Source organism: Phodopus roborovskii, unplaced genomic scaffold, assembly GCF_943737965.1.
Source record: "Phodopus roborovskii unplaced genomic scaffold, PHOROB, whole genome shotgun sequence".
NCBI classification, from domain to species: domain Eukaryota; kingdom Metazoa; phylum Chordata; class Mammalia; order Rodentia; family Cricetidae; genus Phodopus; species Phodopus roborovskii.
The window spans coordinates 241,844-263,673 of NW_026125928.1; the positions used below are offsets into that span (position 1 = coordinate 241,844).

Below are 21,830 nucleotides of genomic sequence, written 5' to 3' on the forward strand. Positions count from 1 at the left end.
ATGTTATTTTCTTTGAATTTTTTTTCAATTAGAATTGAAGAGTTAGGTGCGGTTTCCAGTGTCAAAAGTACACCAGAAGAGAACAAACAAGGAGCAGAAGAATTAAAGGTTTGCTATTTTCTCAGATGGAGGATGTTCGTACACTTGTCTTAGAGCATCATAATTTAAAATAATTAAAACAAGATAGTTCATTCTAATTATAGAGCTGGGAAAGAAGTAGTTTATGTTGTCCTTCCTGTAAATCCTACTTGTCTAAAATGTAAGATATGTATGTTTTGAGAAATTTTTATTTAATTAAATAGTCTCATTTTACACACTAGTCCCAGTTCTCTCGCCCATCCTTCCCACAACCACCTCCCCATCCCACCCCCATCCACTCATCAAAGTCTGTCACATCATTTGGGGCAGGGTCTAGTCCCTTCCCCCTGTATCTAGCCTGAGAGAGTATGCCTCCATAGAGAATGGGCTCCAAAAACCCAGTTTTCATAGCTAACTGGATACTTAAGGCTTTTAAAATTAAAGTAATAATTAATACTTTATAATCAGGATGATATTGCTTCATTTTTATCAACAGTGGACTTTAATTATGAAATTGTTCCTCATTATCTCTTGAAGAAATAGAAATATTTCTAAATGTAAAGCCTACTTGATCTTAGACCAATGTTGCTCCTTTTTGTCTCTTGATTGCTTTTAAATACATGGTAATTTCTTGTGTTTTTGTTTTAACAACAAAAGTGGAATTATATATAGTTTTAAAAAGAAAAGAACCTTGATTCATTATTCTTCATAAAAAGATGACTTTAAAGATGAGTTTATACCGTGACAATTTTTGTTTTAGTTTCCAGAAAATCCATCAAGGATGCTCTTTCCTTATAAGGTGCTGAAAGCTCTGGATCCAGAAATATATCGCAATATAGAATTTGATGCTTGGTTGGACAGTAGAAAAGGTAATAAAGTATCAGCAGAATACCTCAGGATACCTCTGAATCCTCATAGATACATGGCATCATAATAAGTTATTTTTTGTAATAGATGCTTTCAACAAACTATCTTAGGATTTCTATTGCTATGGAGAGACACCATGACCATGGTCACTCTTCATAAAAGAAAACCTGCCTCCACAGTGTATACTTCCTTCAACAAGACTGTACATTCTACTTTGCCATTACCTATTTTTAAATGGCAGAGAGAAACTGCAAGACATGAAAATTACATAACTCAAACCTCAGTGTTCATCATTTTTTAAGAGAATGGAGTACTTTTATTGATTACATTTATGTTTTTGTGTGCACATATCTGTGTATACTCTTGGGTGTTAGGGTGCATTGTGTGTGAAGAAATGTTTTGTTTCCTTTTTCTTTGCTTTGTTGATGGAATTTTTCTGTGTAGCCTGGCTGTCCTGGAACCTGGTTTATGGACCAGTCTAGTCTTGAATTTATAGAGAGCTCCTGCCACCACCACCAAGTCTAAAGGACAAATTTTGAATGTTTAATGACAAGTGCCCTAAACTGTTTTACCCATGGAGAATTGATGTATTTTGAAAGTTTGGTGGCCCACAATTTCTAAAACTAGCTGTCTGGATCTTTAAAGAGCATTCTTATAATAATAACTCTTAATGTAGATTGTTGTTTTCTATAGATTATATAACTTACTTCATCAAACTAGGCCTTAATATACTGCCTGCTTGAAAGGGATAATATCTCACATTCAATTTCTTCAACTTTGATCAATTCAGTATAGTTAATTAGAATGAAGTTAAGACCTTGTATAATAGTAAAATACTAGGTAATGTATACATACATGCGCATGGGATTTGGTATTACTTTCAAATTGTGACTTTTGTTTTTAACCAATTCTAAGTCTAACTTCTACTTAATTGCTTTAAAGTGCAAAACTGTTCTGACAGTTCTGTTTAATAAATTTGACATAGTAATAATTCATCAAGGGTGTTAGAATGGCTCTTTGCGATGCTTTTTTTCTACTGACATCATCTTCAAATATACTGTGTTAAAGTAAATGAGGTAAGTAAATAATGTGCAGTAAGAAAGTATTCAATTAAATTTGGCTTTAATCATCTTTTTCTCTTAATAGAACTTCAAAAATCAGATTGCATGGAATATGCTGGAAGACATTATTATTTAGGGGACAAGTGTCAGGTTAGTTCTTTACAGATAATGATTTGTTTCTCTAATCATTAACATGGGTTGATCATTGTGGGCATAGTAATCCCTGTCTCTCATCCTAGCTTAGGAAGGAGAATCATACATTCAAGGCCAGGCTGAGCTTTATACCTATATTAAGACCATGTCTGAATAAAACAATGGTTGAGGGTATATCAGTGATAGAATACTTGGCTAACATGTCTAAGGCTCTTGATTGGGTCCCCAAAACAACAACAAAAACATTGGTGAAGACTTTTTTTTAAAATTTTATTTAATTTTATATAACAGTCCAATTAAATGAATACAAACATTTATACACAATATTTGGGAATTTGGGCGTCGTTCTTTCCAAACTACTTCCTGCTGGTAAGGGCGCTGTCTTGGGGGATTCGAAGAAGATTCAGATATCCTGGCTGTAGTCTGTAGGGCTGTTTTGTCCAGCTGTTTTGAATGTAGGATCAGCTTGTACTCTGTTTCAGGCGGTCTGGCGTTATCAAACCACATTAGTCTGGAAGGAATCCACATCTTTTCATTTTCTATGGAAACAAAAATAGAAATCCTTTTCCCCAGTAACTTGTCCTTCAACTTAAATTTTTGGAGTCAAAGTGGTGAAGACTTCTTTACAAATTGCTAAGACATTTTTTGTATTGTGTCAAATTTTAATTCCAGATTGTGATAATTGGATGTAAGTTGATATATGCCTCAAAGATTAGCCATGACCGCAGTTACATTAAAAAAGTAGACATTGAATGACATTTGGAGGAAAATGGTGGTTTGGCTAAACAGATTTCTCAAGTGGTCAAGACCACATGAATTAATATGAGTATTGTTTCCTGTCTTTCAGGTGTGCTTAGAACCAGATGGAAAATATTATAATGCTCACATTCAAGAAATTGAAAATGAAAAAAACTCAGTAATAGTTTTCATTGAGGAATTGGCAGAAAGGTAAGACTGTATAGTAATTAAATTTGATAGCTGCTTACTCATTAAATTGAGAATTACCAGGATGCTAGTTGAGAGAACCAAAATTGTATCTACTAATCTAATTATTTTGATTAATAAAAGTACATGTTGAAGAGTTAAATATCACTATATCTATCATATATAAAAATTCCCAAATTTAACTTTTGGTCAGTTTATTTGATATATCAGATTAAGCCCAACAGAATTATGATATAAAAGTGTTCATGATAATTTGAAAGGTGGGTTATTGAGTTTCTGCCAGTATGTCTTAGGGTTTCTCTTGCTGTGAAGAGACACCATGACCACTCTTTATAAGGAAATCCTTTAAATGAGTGAGGTAGCAGCTTACATTTTCTTGGTTTAGTACATTGTATTTATGGGGAACATATTTGCAATGCAGGCAAACAATGTGCTAGAGAAGGAGCTGAAGTTTGATTTCAGGTAACAGGAAATGATCTTTCTCACTGGGTGTGCTTCGAGCATACATGAGACCTCACAGCCCACTTGCACAGTGACATGCCGTTTTCAAAAAGACTGCTCTTATTTCAATAATGCTACACCTCCAAATAGTGCCACTCCCTATGACATGGATGCCAGTTACATCCAAACTATCACGGTGTCAAGATGAGTTATTCGGTTCCTTTTCACAGTCTGCATCTAGAGCTTTGCAAACAGAAATTGAACCCACTTCCCTAAATTTCTCACTAATCTCCATGTGATGTTAATGTTAGTGGTTCAGTTTAAGACCCATTAACTATGGTAAAGTAACCTAGACACAAAATCCCAGCAGACTTAAAGAAATTGCACTTGAGTCAGGGGTAGTGGCACATGCCTTATTTCTAACACTCAGGAAGCTGAAGTGGTAAATCTCTAAGTTTGAGGCCAGTCTGGTCTATGTAGTGAGTTTCAGGACAGCTAAAGCTACATGGTGAGACCTTGTCTCCCAAGAAAAACAGGAAAAGGGAATTTGCTTATAACTGAAGCTGGAAGGCTACATTTGTTTACTGAATGAGAGCTAATTTTGTATTGTAATGGCTTTATGATTCAATACCTTTTGCTTCAAGGCATGCAATTCCATTGGCTAATGTAAAACCAATCAACCAAGTGGCGCTTCTTCCTCCCTGGAACACTTTGTCAACTCGTAAAGGAAGAGGTTATCAGTGTATAACTGGAGGCTATTTCCCGGAAATAGGTTTGCATCCTAAATGTTTTTTTTTCCTGTTGTAGTTCAGTTTACTTACATTGTACTTTTTAAAGGTTTGCCATATGTCCTGGTGTAGAGTAGCATTTATTTCTTCCACACTACTGTGTTGGGATAGCTAATGCTTAATAGAGAGGTAAGGGCTATCCTGGATATTCTAGGGTGATTCTTGGTGCCTGTGCCATAGATACTAATAGCCTTTTTTGCCTAGTCATAACAATAAAATAGTCTTGGACATTAGTAGATATGTTTTGTAGGAGGAAGTCACAAAATTATCTGAGTACCCACTTTCTAGCTGACCTCATATAAACTTAAGCTTAAAGAGATTGTAAATATTTTTAAAGAACTAGGAAGACATCTCATAAGTACAACCAGATGTATTAAACATAATCTTTTAGAAAAAAATGATGTAAGTGACTAGATGACTCATTATTTTTGATTACCAAATTTGCCAGTCTTAAGGAGAGGGTTGAAATACTGAGTATTTAAATACCCATGAACACAGAAATGAACTGTTTGTTTCTTTGGCCCTTCCAATTGGTAGATGAAGTACATACTTGAAAAACTGCACAAATTTCTACCTTATACTTGCCTACTTACTTGATTTGTTTCTAAGAAAAGTATGTATCTGACAGTTTCAAAGTATGATGAGGGTAGAGGAACATTACCTTTTACTTTGCTCATAATGCTCACTTACTATGTATGTACTTGTTTTCTGAAAATTCTGCCAGAAATGAGCATGAAGCAACGGAAGAAGATGTTCAGGAAAGTTCGAGGGAAAGATGTTTATATGACCATGGCTTACAACAGGGGAGACCTGCATCTTCCCAGGATTCATCCTAGTATGCATTTTGGGCACGACCCACTGTTGTACTACTCACAGACAGCAGGCCATATTATGTCGAGTGAACATTTCTACCCTCAACATTCATCTCAAAGACAAGGTCGGGGATGTGGGACGCCCAGGTAAGAATTAACTGATCTTCATGATAATATATCTTTTTTTTGATTTTATAAATAACTCTGGTACTGAATTATAGTATAATTGACAGATATAACTTCTATAGTTGTGCCATAGGAGTGCATATAACTGATCCATATTTATCCTTATCAGGCATTGTCATACTTATATTTTCATTGTGTATAGAAATGGGAAATGTTGAATACATGCTTAAAGATAGAATGCCATCTTAAATAAGTGTCTGTATGAAGTAATGCTTCTATCTCCGTTAATATTGGATAGGCCAAATACCATCTTTCTTGTTGAATGTTTTCAGGAAACTATGTTAATTCTACTTAACTATTGAAACTGCAAGAATTAAATACTTGCTTTTTCTTTATTCTTAGGGATTCATCTCAATTAATAAATAGGCAAAACATGCCAAGTTCTAAAGTTGGGTTTTACGCTGGACCAGGTAGACGGTGCTGCCAGAGCTATGATAATGTCTCCTATAGGTCTCGGTAAGTATCTGAAGTATTAAAAGTTGAGAAAAAATTGGTGTGTTTGTTTTATTGCTAAGCACTGATAATGTGTGCCATCTTTCTAAACCTCAGTTTTGGGGCTGGAGAGATGGCTTAGTAAATAAAAATTGTTGATTGCCTTTATGGAAAACAGGATTCAATTCCCAGTACCCAGTTGGTAGCTAATAGCCATTTGTAACTCTGGTTCCAGGGGATCTGAATACTTTTTCTGGTCTCTGCAGGCACCAGACACACAATTTACAGACATACATGCACACAAAATACCAGGATACATAAATTAAAATCAAAAACATCTGTTTTGAGATAATTTGTATTTCACTGAGAAATTAGAATCAAATTACTGCCATATTTTAACTTATTTCCTATTTTGGTTTCTAATCTTAGTTCTTTTAGGCGTAGCCACCGTCAGATGCATTGCATGAATAAGGAATGCCAGTATGGTTTTCCTCCAGAGAATGGCATGGAAGAAACTGTTACATTTTATGCACTTGAAGAAGGGAATGAGACTGCTTATTCAACATTACCTGTAAGTGGGTGAAAGCTTCACTGGAAATGGTGATTTATTTTTTTTTTCAATGGCTCTATGGAGAAATGTTATCTATGATTTCCACCCCCAACCCACCACAAGGATCAAAATTAGGCATTGTGTATGTAAAGTGCTTTACCCTATACTACACCCTCAGCCCTAATTTTAACATTTTTTTGTATGAACAACTTAATAAAATCCTCAGACTGAAGCAATCCCCTTAGAGCTTCTTAACTTTAAAGAAAAGAGGTGTAATGGGGCTGCTAGAGATTTAGACATTCTAGTTATATGTGAGCTAACATTTTTCTCTTTCATTGCTTCACCTATTTTGGATTCCAAAGTACTAAAATAGCCACATATTTCTCTTATTAACTCAAAATTTAGTTTCTTTGCCTTTTCTTTGACTAATACAGGAAGAATTCCATAGGTATGTGTCTTTCTTTGGTACAGAGCAATGGTGGATCCCCTGCAATGGTTCCTGCTTCTTCAGGATACTGTATGGCAAGCCATGGCTATAACTCATGCAAACCAAGCATGAATTCAGAAGACAGCAATGACCAGTGTGACAATGGTGAGTAAATTAGTGATGCACAATTTTGAAAAGATGATTGTCATGGCATTTGTTTAAGAAACTTGGAAATACTATTTTTGGTGTTTCACACCTTTCTGGTAATTTGACAGAAGTTTAAGATTAGGGATGGTGAGATGCTTCAATGGATAAAGTGCTTTCCATGCAAACCAGAGGACCCATGTTCAAATTCCAGAGCATACATAACCCAAATATTTCTTACTTGAATTCAAAACATCTTACCATTTATTGAATGCTATATGTCATCCATTTTAGTAAATTATTACAATTTAATGGCAGTTTATATGGTATTATGAGAAATATGGCATCCTTGTTTTATATATAAGGAAATTGAGTTTCAAAAGCCAGTATTAGGATAAAGGCTTCTTGATAATGGCAGATATTGAGATTAAATTTACATACCAAAAAATACTTACTCAAGGTATGCAATTCAGTGTTTACTGTGTGTGCATTCACATAATCAGCTCTACTACAAATTTATCATCTCCCAAAGGACACCCTATTTCTCATATATACCCAAACTATGATTGTCTCTAAAGCCATCTATGTATACTTAATATAGCTACTTTCCTTTGGCATTTGTTTGTTTACAAGTCTATGATATATTACTATTAAAACAATTCTGGAGAATTATGGAAAGTAAGGAAGTATGAGGCATTTTGAGTGACTTCATGAATAAGATACTTGTATTATCCCTGCTACTTTTTATATAGAGGAAAATATTCATACCTAGCAATTTTGAAAGCAGAATTTTGTGCTGATGACAGCTTACCTTGTCTTTTGTTGACTAATAGTACAGCTCAAATCACTGTTAATCATGTATGCTTTTTAGTTTTGAAAATATGCCCATAAAACTTAAGGAAAAACAATTAATAGCCATTTTGCTACACTAAGTTTAAACAATCTGTATACACCCATTTCTGTTTTTTTAGGAGAATATCATGGAGATTATCTTTATTCTTCAGGTCAGTGAGATCTAGATTTAATTTGATAATCTTCATTGTATATGGAATATGAAATAAAATAATCCTCATTTTTTGCTTTGGCTATATTCTCTAGAACAAGGTTATGAAACATCCAGTGTATATACTACAACTGTATCTACTGCAAACTTGGTAGGTATTTAATAATAAATATGAATAGCTCATATTAGGGCACAGTGGAGACCTGTAGGAGAGTTTGCTTAGGGAATCTGATGGGGCCTTCATTCTTGATTGCAAGACATAAACTAAGAGAAGAAAGTTGGAAGCTTGATAGGACTAAGAATAAGAACTTGGTTCAGTATTATCTCCTTCCCAAAGACAAACTACTAGCTTTTACTCCAAAAGTAGCATCCTGAAAGGGCCACTCAGTGTAACCAAATACAAATCGTAATAATACATATATATTTGCATGTCTAAAACTAAAAATGAAGTCTTTATACCATGCCGGTATCCCAGTTTAGTCATGGATTAGATGCAAAATTATAATGAAATTCCTGCTTGGACTATAAGAATATAGAAGGAAAAAAATTACTGATCTGTGACATTTTGAGATCAGGAGGTCATTCATTACATTGTGTTGTTGGTCTCTAATATGGGCATTTTCCATGGACTCCAAAGCTTTCTTTTCTTTTGTCATACTTGAAATAGGAATTGATAAATAGTTCTTAGAAAGTGGCTTTTGTGTCTTAAACTGTTTTTGGTTTTCTTACTTGTTTTGGTGTTTTGAGGCAAGGTCTTGCTTGATGTTAAACTCACTGTGTAAACCAGGATGGCCTCAAACTCACAGAGATTCACCTGCCTTTGCCTCCTGAGTTCTGGGATTAAAGGTGTGTGCCAACACTCCTAGGTCCTAAGAATTATTTACTTGTACAGATTTAGGTTTTGGGTCATGACTTTTTAGCTGAGAGATTAATTTATTTAGATTTTATGTGTCAGGAGCCATATTTCTCTTTTGTAGAATAGATGCACTACTTAGATTTGCTTTGCTTTATTCTTCCTGTGTTTCTCCTGGTTGATTCTATCTAAATACTTTTAGTATATCAAGTGCTTGTGAAGGATCCATAAACTTCATGAAATAATTTCATTCAAATGTGAGATTTAAATGTATCATTTCAACTCCTGTTTTGAGACATACATTATAACGTATACAAATATGTTTGTAACAAAGTTAGTCATTAAAAGATTAAAGGAATCTTTTTCCCTTTTATTATTATTATTTTTACTTATTTTACATATCGATCCTGTTCCCTATCCCTTCCTCCTTCCCATGCCCCCTGACCCCCCTTTCTATCCCATTTCCCTCCAACTGTGTAGGGAGGGCGATGCCTTCTAGGAGGGATCATCAAAATCTGTCAACTTATTTGGAATAGGGTCTAGGCCCTCCTCCTGCCTCTAGGTTAAGGGACTATCCCTCCAAGGGGAATGTGCTCCCAACGTCCTTTTGTGTACCAGGGATACATCCTGGTGCCACTGTCAGAGGCCTTCTAACTGAGACCCACATTTGGTTGCCTCTGAGTCAGTATAATGAGTCCACATAAATTTAAATTTTGATGGGAATTATATTGAATCTGTAGATTGCTTTTGGTCAGACAGCCATTTTTCACTTTCATTAATCCCACAGATTCATTTGCACAGGAGACCTTTTCATCTTCAATTGTCTCCAATTTTGTCCCTTAATGTCTTAAAGTTTTCATTCTATACGTAGTAAAGCTACTGATTTTTCTGTGATAGTTTTGTATCCTGCTACTTTGTTTATTATTTACCCCCTATAGAATTTTGTGGAGTTTTTAATGTAATTTATATATAAAACCATGTTACCTGTAAATAAAGATTCTTTGACTTCTTACTTTCCTATTTGTTGCCCTTAATTTTCAATTGTTTCATTGCTCTAAGACTTCAAGTCCTGTATTGTATTGGTATGGGAAGAATAAACATCTTTGTCTTGTTCCTGATTTTTAGTGGAATAGCTTTGAGGTCTTTCTCCGATTAGGTTGCTTTTGGCTATGGACTTGCTATAAATTATGCTGGGGTATGTACCTTGTATTTCTAGTCTCTCCAGAATTTTTACCATAGAAAGGGGTGTTGAAGTTGGTTTCAAAGGCCTTTTGCATCTAATGAGATAATTATGTGGGTTTTTGTCTTTTGAGTTTATATGGTAAATTCCATTTTTCTATTTACACATGTTGAACCATCCCTGAATTTCCAGGATAAAGTTTATTTGATTGTGTTCAGTGATCTTTTTTTTGACTCAGTTTCCATGTATTTTATTGAGAATGTGAGAATGTATGCATCCATGTTAGGGAAAATTGGTCTGTAATTTTCTTTCTTTGTAAAGTATTTGTGTGATTTATGTATCAGACTAATTGTGACATTGTAAAAAGAATTGGACAGTGCTCCTTTATTTTCTATTTTGTGGAATAATTTGTTTTATCTCAGTTCAGGTTTTCCTTAGTGAATCTATTTTTACTTTTATTTCTCTTGAACTTCTTTTTCACAGACTTCATTAAGGGATTCATTCATAATAGCTATTTTGTTTATAATAGCACTTTTGAAGTCCTTGTATTGTGCTTCAGCTGTCTTGCATTTGTTGGATCCTACTGTAGGGTTACTGGGTTCTGATGGAGGCATATCGTCCTGGCTGTTAATGTTTGTGCTTTTGTGCTAGGTGTTGATAACCAGGTCTTGTCTTTGTTGGCTGGTTATTCCATTCCTTGATTTCTTTTGTCTTCTCTGGGAAGTGTTGTAGCTGTGGCTTGCCTGCTATTGAGTGCTTCTTCAGGTTGATGTGGCTGAGAAGAATGGAGAGTTGGCTGGGAGAAAAGGCTGATAGGGAGGGGCTTAGGAAAGAGAGAAGTATATCCTGTTCACATCAAGAGGGTACGGTTCCTAGGGAGTTAGTTGAAGGTGTGGTGGAAAGATCTGATCCTGTAAGTAGGTTGAAGTGAGGCAAAGAATAATCTGGAGAGCAGGGATGGAATGGTTAAGGTCTGAAGTGGAGGCTCCAGTGAATGGATTTGAGGTGGGAGGAGGGGCACCTATTAGCAACCTGTCTGGGTGAGAATGGAACATGGAGATGACAATGGAGAACAGGAAGGGCAGGATAGTATAAATTACCTTCTTCAGTCACTGCCAAGTACCTATTGGGTTTTCTAGGTAGAAAGTTTCTAAGGTTGAGACTGATAGAAAAGAATGGGGATGGGCTGGGGGTGGGTGAGAGGGTCCACAAGGAGACAAGCTGGATTCACATGGCATCTTTGTAGTCTCCCAGGCGGCTGCACGGTTGGATGATCCTGCAGAGACTATAATGGAGGATAGGAAGGAAAGTGAAAATTGCCTTTGGTTTCTTGGTTTCCCTTTATTCAGTTATATTTCTGTATTTATTAAAGTCTCTTCAGGACAGTGGACCATGTTCTGTGCCTCAAGACACAGTTACCTCATACAGCTATCCCCAGAAGGTAATCTTCATAGCATTGCTAAGTAGTCATTTATAGTGAGCCAAATGCAAGAAAGTAAATTTTCTCTTTGTGTTCATCATAATTCTGAGCAGCTGCCTATATTCCATTAAGTATTATAGTGCCTCCAGTACCACCTGGCATAGTGATTAATACATTTATTTAACAAGTCACTGAAATGTCTACTGTTTCAGACACTGTTGTGTGCTCTGTTGTGAACTTCTTATGAATCAGTCAGTAATAAATTACTTTCTGAGTCTTTTATTTGCTGAAATATAAACTGGAAGTTGTCATTCACAAATGGGCTGGAAAAGGAAAGCGTATAAGACCACCATTTAGAACACAGCCAGTAAATTACCACAGTTGTGAAAATGAATAAGTAGAATAGGAACAGTTGAGGAAAGAACAAATGTAGAAGAATATATTGAAACTCTGGAACAAGAACATTGCCAGGAGCAGTAAATATGGCTCTATGTCTCTTTCCTAAGAGGTCATTTTAGATGATCTGACTAGGTAAGAGTACTATAAAGAGAAAGACTTTTTTTTTTTTTTAAAAAAAAAAAAACACTTGTTTGAGTGTGTGTGTGTGTGTGTGTGTGTGTGTGTGTGTGTTTGATTTTTCAAGACAATTTCTCTGAGTAGACTGGCTGTCCTAGAACTTGCTCTGTAGATCAGGCTGGTTTGAACTGCCTGCTTCTGCCTTCCAAGTTCTGGGATTAAAGGCATGCACCACCACAACCAAGTCTGCTATTTGCTTATTATATTTATACCATATGCCCTCGGAAAGTAGTATGTTCTCAAAGAACTTTGTGCCCAAATCAGGAAAAACATTAGTTTCATTAAGTCATTCAGTTACACTTAATACAAAGCATCTTTTCTACTTAAATGTTTTTGTGGATATATATATATATATATCCACATATATATGAAAATGGATATATATTACAAATCTGTGGAGACCTGGAAGCTACATACAGATTGACTTTTCAGTATTTTATCACCAGAAATATTATAATTTCCTGATGTTATGTTTAGAGAATAAACAAATATGATTTGAGAAACCAAACTTGAGAGTTTTAATCTTTCTTCCACTTAATAGGTGTTAGAAAATTCTACAGCAATTACAGTTTCCTGGGATAGCCATATTCCAGTTCCAGTCTTACCTAACTGCACAGGAGACAATCAAACTATTAGTACCTCTGATGATTCTGCACAGAATGCCATACAGCCTGTCTTTGAACCTCCACTTGAACAAGATAGTCAAGGTAGGTTATTAATGTTTTCTTTGAAAACCTCTTTTTCTACTCATGAATATGTATATACTGTTGCTGTAGTTGTTACATGTTATTGTAATTTCAAGAAATTATTATGTTAATTGTACTTTAAAAGATTGTTATATCATCAAGTTAATCTATGAGGTTTGAGAGTTTAACTTCTAGTGGTTTTGTTTTTGTTTTTGTAATAGGATTCTGAAAAGATTTTACACCTAAGCCGGTCAGTGGTGGTGGCACATGCCTTTAATCCTATCACTCGGGAGGGAGAGGCAGGTGGCTCTCTGTGAGTTTGAGAACTGGTCTACAAGAGCTAGTTCCAGGACAGACTTCAAAACCACAGAGAAACTTTGTCTCACAAAAAAAAAAAAAAAAAAAAAGTTTTATACCTTCCATTTGCTGTTCAATGGATAGTTAAAACACCTGTATTTTTTCTACAACTTTGAGTTGTTTTCTAAATTTCTGTTTCATAATGTGTATAATGAGGCAGGGATGAACATGCTGAGGCTGGAGGAAACTAATGAGGTGATTATTTCCTTCCACTTCCACATTTATTTCAGGGATCAAACTTGGGTTACTAGCAATTTCTTGTACCCACTAAACCGCTATGAGAGATGAAATAATGCTAGAAATCCCTGGAGAATACTGAAGAGAATAGACAGAACAAATACAAAAATGTATAAATGAGAAAACTATTGAAACTAAAAAACATGAGAACATTGAAACATGCATAGTAGTACCTGGAAGAAATGAGAATATCAATCCATAATCCAATATTAGGATATTCTAGTAAGATTCATTTTCTAGCACCCACATGGCAGCTCACAACTATCTGTAATTCCAGTTGCAGGTAATTTGACATTCTCACTCAAACACAGATTGCAGGTAAAATACCAATGAACATAAAATGAAAATAAGTAAATCAGAACCGATTTTACAAAAATCGCTAGAGTTCAAAGAAAAACTCTTCAATTTCTTTTGAGAATTATGTAAAGAGCCTATGGAATATAAGGAAATATGTAAGTCAACAAACTTTTGAAAGCAATAGTTATGTGGGGAGAAAATGAATTGAAATTTCCAATAAGGCCGGCAAACACTTAAAATGCTTGCTACCAAGGCTGAAGACCTGATTTCAATCTCGGGAAACCATATGGTAGAAGGAGAGGGCAGACTCCTGAAAATTGTCCCACATGCTATGTATGGCATGCCCCACCAAAACAGGCAAATGTAATATATATATATATATATATCTCTGTGTGTATATATATATATATATATATATATATATATATATATATATATAGATATAGATATATAGTCAAAGGACTTGTGAACAAAAATTTTCTTTTTGTTTTCTTCCTTAAGTTTTTTTGTTTGAGTCAAGATTTTCTAATCTCCTGAAGTCAAAGTGAGTTTTCAAGCATAAAGGATAGCATGTCAGATTAAAAATACTTTTTCCTGTGAACCCTTTTTGAAAATGTGTGTAAATGGACATTTCCTGTCCTGGAGCCCAAATACCCAGCAACTGCTTTACAAATTACCACACAAAGCTTATATTACATATAAATACTTATAAAAAGCTCAGGCTTTTTACTAACTTACTCTTTTTTCATCTTACTTATTTTTTATATTCCAATTCCATTTCCCCCTCCCTCTCCTCTCGCTTCCCCCACTTACCCCATCCCACTTCACATCTGCCTCTTGGAGTGAGTAAGGCCTCCCATAGGAAGTATACTAAGTCTGTGCCATCATCTCTTTGGCGTATTACCAAGGCACCTGTCTACCCCCACACCCCTGTGTCTAGGATGGACAAGGTATCTCTCCATAGAGAATGGGCTCCACTAAGTCACTTTGTGCATTAGAAATAGGTCTGGGACCCACTGTCCGTGACTTCATATAATAGTTTGATCTTGTACAGGTTCCCTTTGTCAGACCTGAGTCAGTGACCTCACTGCCATCCTGTCTTAATTCTTTTTCTACACTACAGCCTATCTTCAGCCTTTAGCATCAGCAGCAGCAGCACCACTCCCACCGCCACCTCCTCCTCCTCCTCTTGAGGCTGGAGATGCTTCAGGCTTACCTCTGCAGCCACCACCACCACCACCACCACCACCGTATTCTTGTGATCCAAGTGGAAGTGACCTGCCCCAAGGTGATGTATTTTGAGATTCGGTTCATGTTATTTAGGTTTGAGATGGTTCTTGAATCTATAACATTTTCTTGATTAATGGGTATGGAACTAAATGGGAGTGCTTTGAACATATAATTATAGGTGACTATCAAGGAGCCAACTGCAAGTACTTTCTACATACTTAGCTAGTAGATAGGTGGATCGAATCATGACTCCTGCTTCCCTTCTTACAGCTTCATGTCTTTCTTGAATGAGATTCACAAATTCATAGTGTTGTTTTCTCAAGTATTTTATTTTAAATCTGGTGTTAATATTAAAAGCTCTCTTCTTAAGTTCTTTCCCCAAGTGTATGAAATTGTTAACTTTGTGATCCTTGGTATACCAACTGTATTTTGAGGGAAATCATTTATCTGATCTGCTTTGAATTTGAATTTCAGCCATTGTATTTCTGCTTCCTTAAAAATAAAAACAGTGATTCTCCCCCCCCCCAGCCCCATTGGAAGTTCTTTGTTGCCTCTGAGTTCGGTGTAATACTCAAAGAGAATGGTAGTTGAAAGTTGCTTGCTTATACTTTCTTGCTTACATTTTCCTGTTTTTTTTTTCTAGCTGCTACTTTTTTTTCCTGAGTTCTTTCCTGCACCTAAACTAGTACAGAAGATTTTTTCCATCTCTGTTCTGTTCTTTTTCCATATAGTATGTCGTTGTAGTCTATTCTAAATCTACTAGCCTTTGCTCAGAAAGTTTGGTTACTTACTAGACATTTTCACTTAGCTTTTCAACTTTCAGACACAAATGGTCTCTGGTCTCTAATGAAATTCCTCATCTTTTCCCTCTTGTATTTCACCAGTCAACACAAACATTTATTCCTCTTCTTGGTTTCATATTTTGTAAGTATTATTATTGTTTCTACCTAATTTAACACGATATCGATTTCCCAACTCCTTTGTCCTCTCCACCTTTAGTGCCAAATAGTATTCAACCATCGCGTAAAGCTGATTTTCTATTTTCTTTTAGCATTTTATTGTGAAGATATAGTCAGATAAACATTGGTGTTTTTAATTGATAATGCAATTGCCAGTAAGACTTACGTTGTTGATGTTTGATTATATAGTTTTATCACATATTTGCTCATTTTTCCTTTTGTGCATCTGAGTGGAAATTAACCCATCTTGTTGATGGCTTTAAAGGTAAACTGTATTTGTCAGTAGCCCCCCCCCAACCATAAAGGATAATGAAAATGAGTATATATACACAATTGAATACTCTTTACATACATAAAAGACAAAATCCTATCATTTGTGGATTAATCTGAAAGACATACATTATTGGCTAAGTACATATAAGCCAGGTACAAATTGACAAATACTGCTTGTCTCAGCTTATTTGTGAAGTACGAAAAACCACTTCTTATCTCATAGTAATAAAGAATAGAATAATAATTTCTAGAGATTGCTTAGAATATAAGAGGGTAAATTAGTCGTTAGGTGCAGAATTACATATTTTTATATATGAAGGCTATGTTTTGGTGTTCTATTTTGCATCCTAAGATGTATATATTAGATATTTCAAAACAATTAAGAAAAGATTTATTTAAATGTTCTCACTACATGGAAATGGTGAATATTTGTAGTGAGGAATATGTTTAAATAAGCATTTCATTAATGTACAATGATTTAAATTTTGTACAATGATTCATGTATTGAAAGATTCAGTAAGTTAATATGTATAGTTATGTATTCATTACAACACAAAATCAAAAATTACCCATGTAGCTCATTACCAAATTAAGTTATAAAATTTTGCCACTGCCTCAACATTTTAGTTTTTTAATTAAAATATTTTTGGTTAAAAACCAACTTTTTACCACACATGCATATTCCTGTATGTACAAGCTAACGAACAACCTCTGTGGTTCCTCAAACATTCCTTTTGTTTTTCTTGAGATGGATATCATTGCCCAAAAGCTTAGCAAGTAGGTTAGGGTATTCTGCCAGCTAACCCACCTTTTCCAGTGCTGAGGTGACAAGTACGTACCAGCATGCCTAGCCTTTTTTTTTTTTTTTTTTTTTTTGCGTGAGTTCTGTCTGGTGCTTGGATTTATGTGTTCATGCCTGCATGGCAGATAGTAAGCTATCTCTCAGCCCTGCCCCACAGTTTACTTATGTTACCTCCTTGTCTTTCCCTTGGTGCATCTTCATTTCCCCTAGATGTCATCATTTCTCTGCTCTTTTCCTTTCTACCTTAGATTATTTTACATATAAATGAAACTGGTAGTGTATAATTTGTAAATGCTGCTTAAACTGGGCAAGAGTGTTTCAGTTCATCAGTGTTATTTATATTAGTGATTCACTTGGCTTTTTCAATGATCAGTATTTAATTGAATATTCCAGTTCTCTTTTAAAACAGATTTTATAAATTCTTTGAGAATTTTATAAAACGCCTTTCAAACATATTCCCCCCCAAGTTCTCTCCTTAGCACCACTCAACTTCCCATTCCTTTCCACACAATCTTGAGATTATTTTTTTTTTTCTTTTCTCATTGACTCTAGTTTGTGTTGCTCAGCTGTTATTGGGAATACAGCCTGCTCTGGTATGTGGTCAGCCTACCAGGGGTCACATCATTAAAGAAAACTAACTGTCCCCCTCCTAGAAGCTATTAGTAATAATAGCTCCTAAACTAGTGGTGGGATTACATATCTACTTTCTACTTTGTGTGCTGAATTTTGTCAGGCTGGAACTGCGAGCTTTTGTATCACATGAAACAAAAGAATTGGTAATTTGTTATTCCCAACATATTACTCTATTGTTTCCTTTCGCCCTTTGTTTTGAGCCCTTCTGTGGTAGTCATTGATGTTTCATTTTCTAATTTTGTCCTTTTACTGCATCAAATACACTTGATATTACGGTATTAGCCTTGGCATTAATTAGAGTTCTAGTCCAGGTGTGGTGGCATGTGCATTTAATCTCAGGGAGGCAGAAGAAGCAGGTGGATCTCAGAATTGAAGGCCAGCTGTCTACAAAAACGATTTGCAGGAGAATCAGGGCTACCCAGAGAAACCCTCTCTGTAAACCCCTCCTCCCAAAAAGAAAAAGTTTTAAAAAGACACCTTTAAAACTAGATTCTCCATATAAAAAGAATAATTTGACTAAGTCTGGCTTATTTCACATACTATCTGTGGTGCTGTCTATTTTCCAATAGACATCATGACTTTATTTTTTATGGCTGACTAAGACAATTGTGTATATATACCACCTTTTCTTTATCCATTCATCTATCAGTAGATATTTAGGCTAGTTCCACATTTTGGCCTTTGTGAATAATAGCATGCCTGCAAAGTTCATCCTTTTTGTAATATGTACCAGTACTTCACACTATGTATGGTTGAGTGATGCTCATTGTATGGTTGTGCCACATTTATTATTTATCAGTTGGTGGGGATTTGGGCTGTCTTTACCTTTTGTCTTATTAATGATACTGTCATAGACATTGGTATGCAGCTGTTTGTGTTAATGTTGTTTGTGTATGTCAGAGAATTTACTTCCTGTTCTCATATTCTTTAGCTTGAGCATCTGGCTTTATACCCTTATATATTAGTTGAAATACAAACTGATTCTTTCAAAATGGCAATAAGTACATTCCCATAGGGAGGATGTTGCTTAGTGGTAGAATTCCTGTTTCATGTTTTCAAGGCCTTGCAATCTATTGTAGACATTAAAATGATACCAACAAAAGAAAACTGACATGAATATCTCCTGGTGTACATCTAGTTTTGGTTCATTTATGAATTATTTGAGTTGAGTTCTATACTTTAATTCATCTTTACTTGCCTTGGTTTGGTTACTGTCTTCTCTTTTTGGAGTTCTGGTGGTAGTATGTTATAACTAGTTTATTGGCATTACTCCTCAGCATTAGTAGAATAGAAGTTTATACTATGTAGTAGTGCCAGTAATAGAGCTATGGTTGCAGTAAAATTTTCATCATGAGACAAGCAAGAAAATGTCTTACTAGTTATTTTCAGCATTCCAGTAGCATCTATCTAAATCTAAGAACAGACATGAAATTTGTATTGGGTCACTAATTAAATCTTTTGTCATAAAAATGCCAGTTGAAAAGATAGTCCTTTAAAACAGAATTCAGATGGTGGTAGTGTGTAAGGTGGCTATGACTTTTTACCTACTTTAATAATGCACAGGGAAAAAGCTTATATGGCAATCTCATAAAAGTCTTTTTTGTTTTAGATACAAAAGTTTTGCAGTACTATTTCAATCTGGGATTGCAGGTAGGAATAATACTAACATTATTTTGATAAGTCCTATATATAACAATTGTTTGCCTTGAGAAATCATACTCTTGAACTTTAAAAGCCAAGAACACTATGAATTTCTAACAGGTCTTATTCCTCTCAAGAAATCTCTAAAAATGATGTTGTCAACTTTCTACTTTTTATCATGGCTCTGTTTGCCTTACTATGAAGTAGTGTTAAATTGAAGAGAATAGGGTTGGGCACTAAGCAGCACAACATTATGTATTAGGCTATGCTTTTTATTTAACTTCATATACCAGCTCTTCATTGGCATATACCCAGAATGAATGGATTGTTTATTGTTTACTTAATATCTTATAGAAATTTCTGTATTCTATATGAAAATCAAACTTAGTTCAAAGATATTTAAATAACTTTAAAGTACTAACTTTAGATTCTTTCAAACACTTCCCTGAGTTTGAGAGGCGTACTAGCATTTATCTTGATATCTCTAATAAGTGTTTTGGTTTGTGGAGCCAGGGATTATTTTTCCCTTCAATATATTTCACTTCTAAGTAGTATACCCTATAACCAGATAGCATATTTCCTGACAAAGCATGATGCAGATAGCAAGTGATATTAAACTAATAGTATGTTGGAGAAAGCTAAGGTAATTTGTTGTTTCTTCCAATAATTTCCCTGTGACCTTAGACATCAGCAGATAACCTTTCTCATATAACAAACATCTAAATTAAGAGTAGTAGGGTAGGTATTTGTTGTTACATACTATCTTTTTAAATGTAGTTGTAAGAGTTGATAATTACTTGTCCCTTCGGTTATTGCACTCAAATGTGGAAACTAGGATATATAACACACAAGACCGAGGCATTGAAAAATAATTCTCTTAGCTAGGTATTATGGTACGTGTCTGTGGTCCTATTGACTCAAGAAGCTGAGGTGAAAGGGTCACTTAAACTTGAGTGCAAAGATAGATTGAATAACATACAGAATCTCCTTCTCAAAACAACAACAAAGAAAAAACCAACAACAAAGCCTGGCAGCATGCCTCTTACTTTTAATCCCAGGATTTGATACAGAGGCAGGTGGATCTTTTTGCATTCCAGCACAGCCAAGTCTACAAAATGTGTTCTTTATGTCACAGGAATCATAGGAGAATGATAGATAGCTTAATACTTTTTTCTTTTTTATATTAAATGAAATAGGCTTATAGTGTTCATTATAGTATATTTGGGTAATATTAAAAGCAGTTTTGTAATTTTGGTATATTATAGGTTCTGAATATTTATTAAAAATCTATCATATGTAATTTTCTATTCATTTTCCTTAACATGAGTAGCATTTTTTGTCTTTTTAAAGATTTATTTATGTATATGAATGCTCTGTATGTATCTATGTCTGCCCATGGGCACCAGATCCCATTACAGATGACTGAGCCAACATATGGTTGCTGGGAATTGAACTCAGGATCTCTGGAAGAGTAGTCAGTGCTCTCTTAACTGCTGAGTCATCTCTCCAGCCTGCTTTATTGTCTTTAAATATTTCATAGTGTGACTCTTTGCCTGTGTAGTATTCTGCCATGGATAAATAACAATTATCTCAGCTCTGTATTGGTGAATACTTAGGTTTTTCAGTAGTTTTTACTTTTAAAAAAATAAGACTACAAGCGACATCCTCGTGTACAAGTCTGATCATATCTTTGATTTCTTTGATGATTTCCTAAATGCATCCCTAGGTGTAAGTATGAGCTTACGTGGTATAGACATGAGCTGTAGGTGGTGTAAAAGATCTTAAAATTCTAAGCTTAAGCAAACTTTGTACATATGTGATGGTACAACACCTGAGAATTCTTTAAGCTAGGAATTATCTTACTTTCAGAGTAGAGAACAATAAGGATTTGCAAGCTTTTACTTATACCCTTTCTTGCTCCAGTGCTATCACCACAACTACTGGCACTCCATGGTCTATGTGCCACATGTGCAGGAGGAGCAGCCACAGCAGCTTCATGTAGAGAATTATCCAGATTGTACTGAGCAACCTCTTGTAGACCAAAGTGTTCCTCAATTATACAGTGATGTAGCAAGAGCAGAAGACACACAGGCAGAAGTATCAGCAAATGGTGAGTATATAATGAGATTGCTAGCAAGAAAGTCAGTTGGATTTTATTGTATATAACTTAGTCTTAAGATATTTCATCAAGCTGGGTCTTGGTGGCGCATGCCTTTATTTCCAGCACTCAGGAGGCAGAGACAGGCAGATCTCTGTGAGATTGAGGCCAACGTGGTCTACAGAGCGAGTTCCAGGACAGGCTTCAAAGCAATACAGAGAAACCCTGTCTTGAACCCCTCGCCAAAGATATTTCATCAGATCCATATGCTTTTAGACTATCAGTTATGAAAATGTAATATGTAGTTACATTGTGATCCCTGGGGTTCTTTGAAAGGGAAGGATCTTTGCATGAAGCCAGTGGTATTTTTTCCTCATGTGGTACTGCAGATTGAACACAGGTCTTCATGCATGCATTCTAGGCAAGAAATGTAGCTCTATCTCATTCTTTGACTTTCTTAGTTACTTTTCTATTGCTGTGAAGAGACACCATGGCCAGGTTATCTTAGAGAAGAAAGTTTATTTGGAGCTTGCTTACAATTCCAGAGCATTCATCTTTCTTTGATGATCGTGGTGTGGGGAGCATAGTGGCAGGCAAGATCTTTGTAATTTGATAAAAGTACTGAATTCCCAATTACCAACAGATGTTACCTATACCTAATATATTTGTATGTATAAACTTGTGCACATGCAACTTTTTAA

At 35.2% G+C, this 21,830-nt stretch overlaps 1 protein-coding gene across 1 annotated transcript in view; it reads left to right on the top strand.

Moving 5' to 3' along the window:
* Positions 1-21,830, top strand: part of Alg13 (ALG13 UDP-N-acetylglucosaminyltransferase subunit) — a 53,091-nt gene that overhangs the window by 29,635 nt on the left and 1,626 nt on the right. Inside the window, 15 exon segments of the mRNA XM_051178999.1 lie at positions 33-108; positions 839-947; positions 2,092-2,156; positions 3,007-3,107; positions 4,190-4,317; positions 5,058-5,292; positions 5,674-5,787; positions 6,193-6,334; positions 6,785-6,905; positions 7,856-7,888; positions 7,983-8,038; positions 11,293-11,361; positions 12,458-12,623; positions 19,000-19,040; positions 20,955-21,141. Of these exon segments, the coding sequence (XP_051034956.1) occupies positions 33-108; positions 839-947; positions 2,092-2,156; positions 3,007-3,107; positions 4,190-4,317; positions 5,058-5,292; positions 5,674-5,787; positions 6,193-6,334; positions 6,785-6,905; positions 7,856-7,888; positions 7,983-8,038; positions 11,293-11,361; positions 12,458-12,623; positions 19,000-19,040; positions 20,955-21,141 (1,643 nt within the window).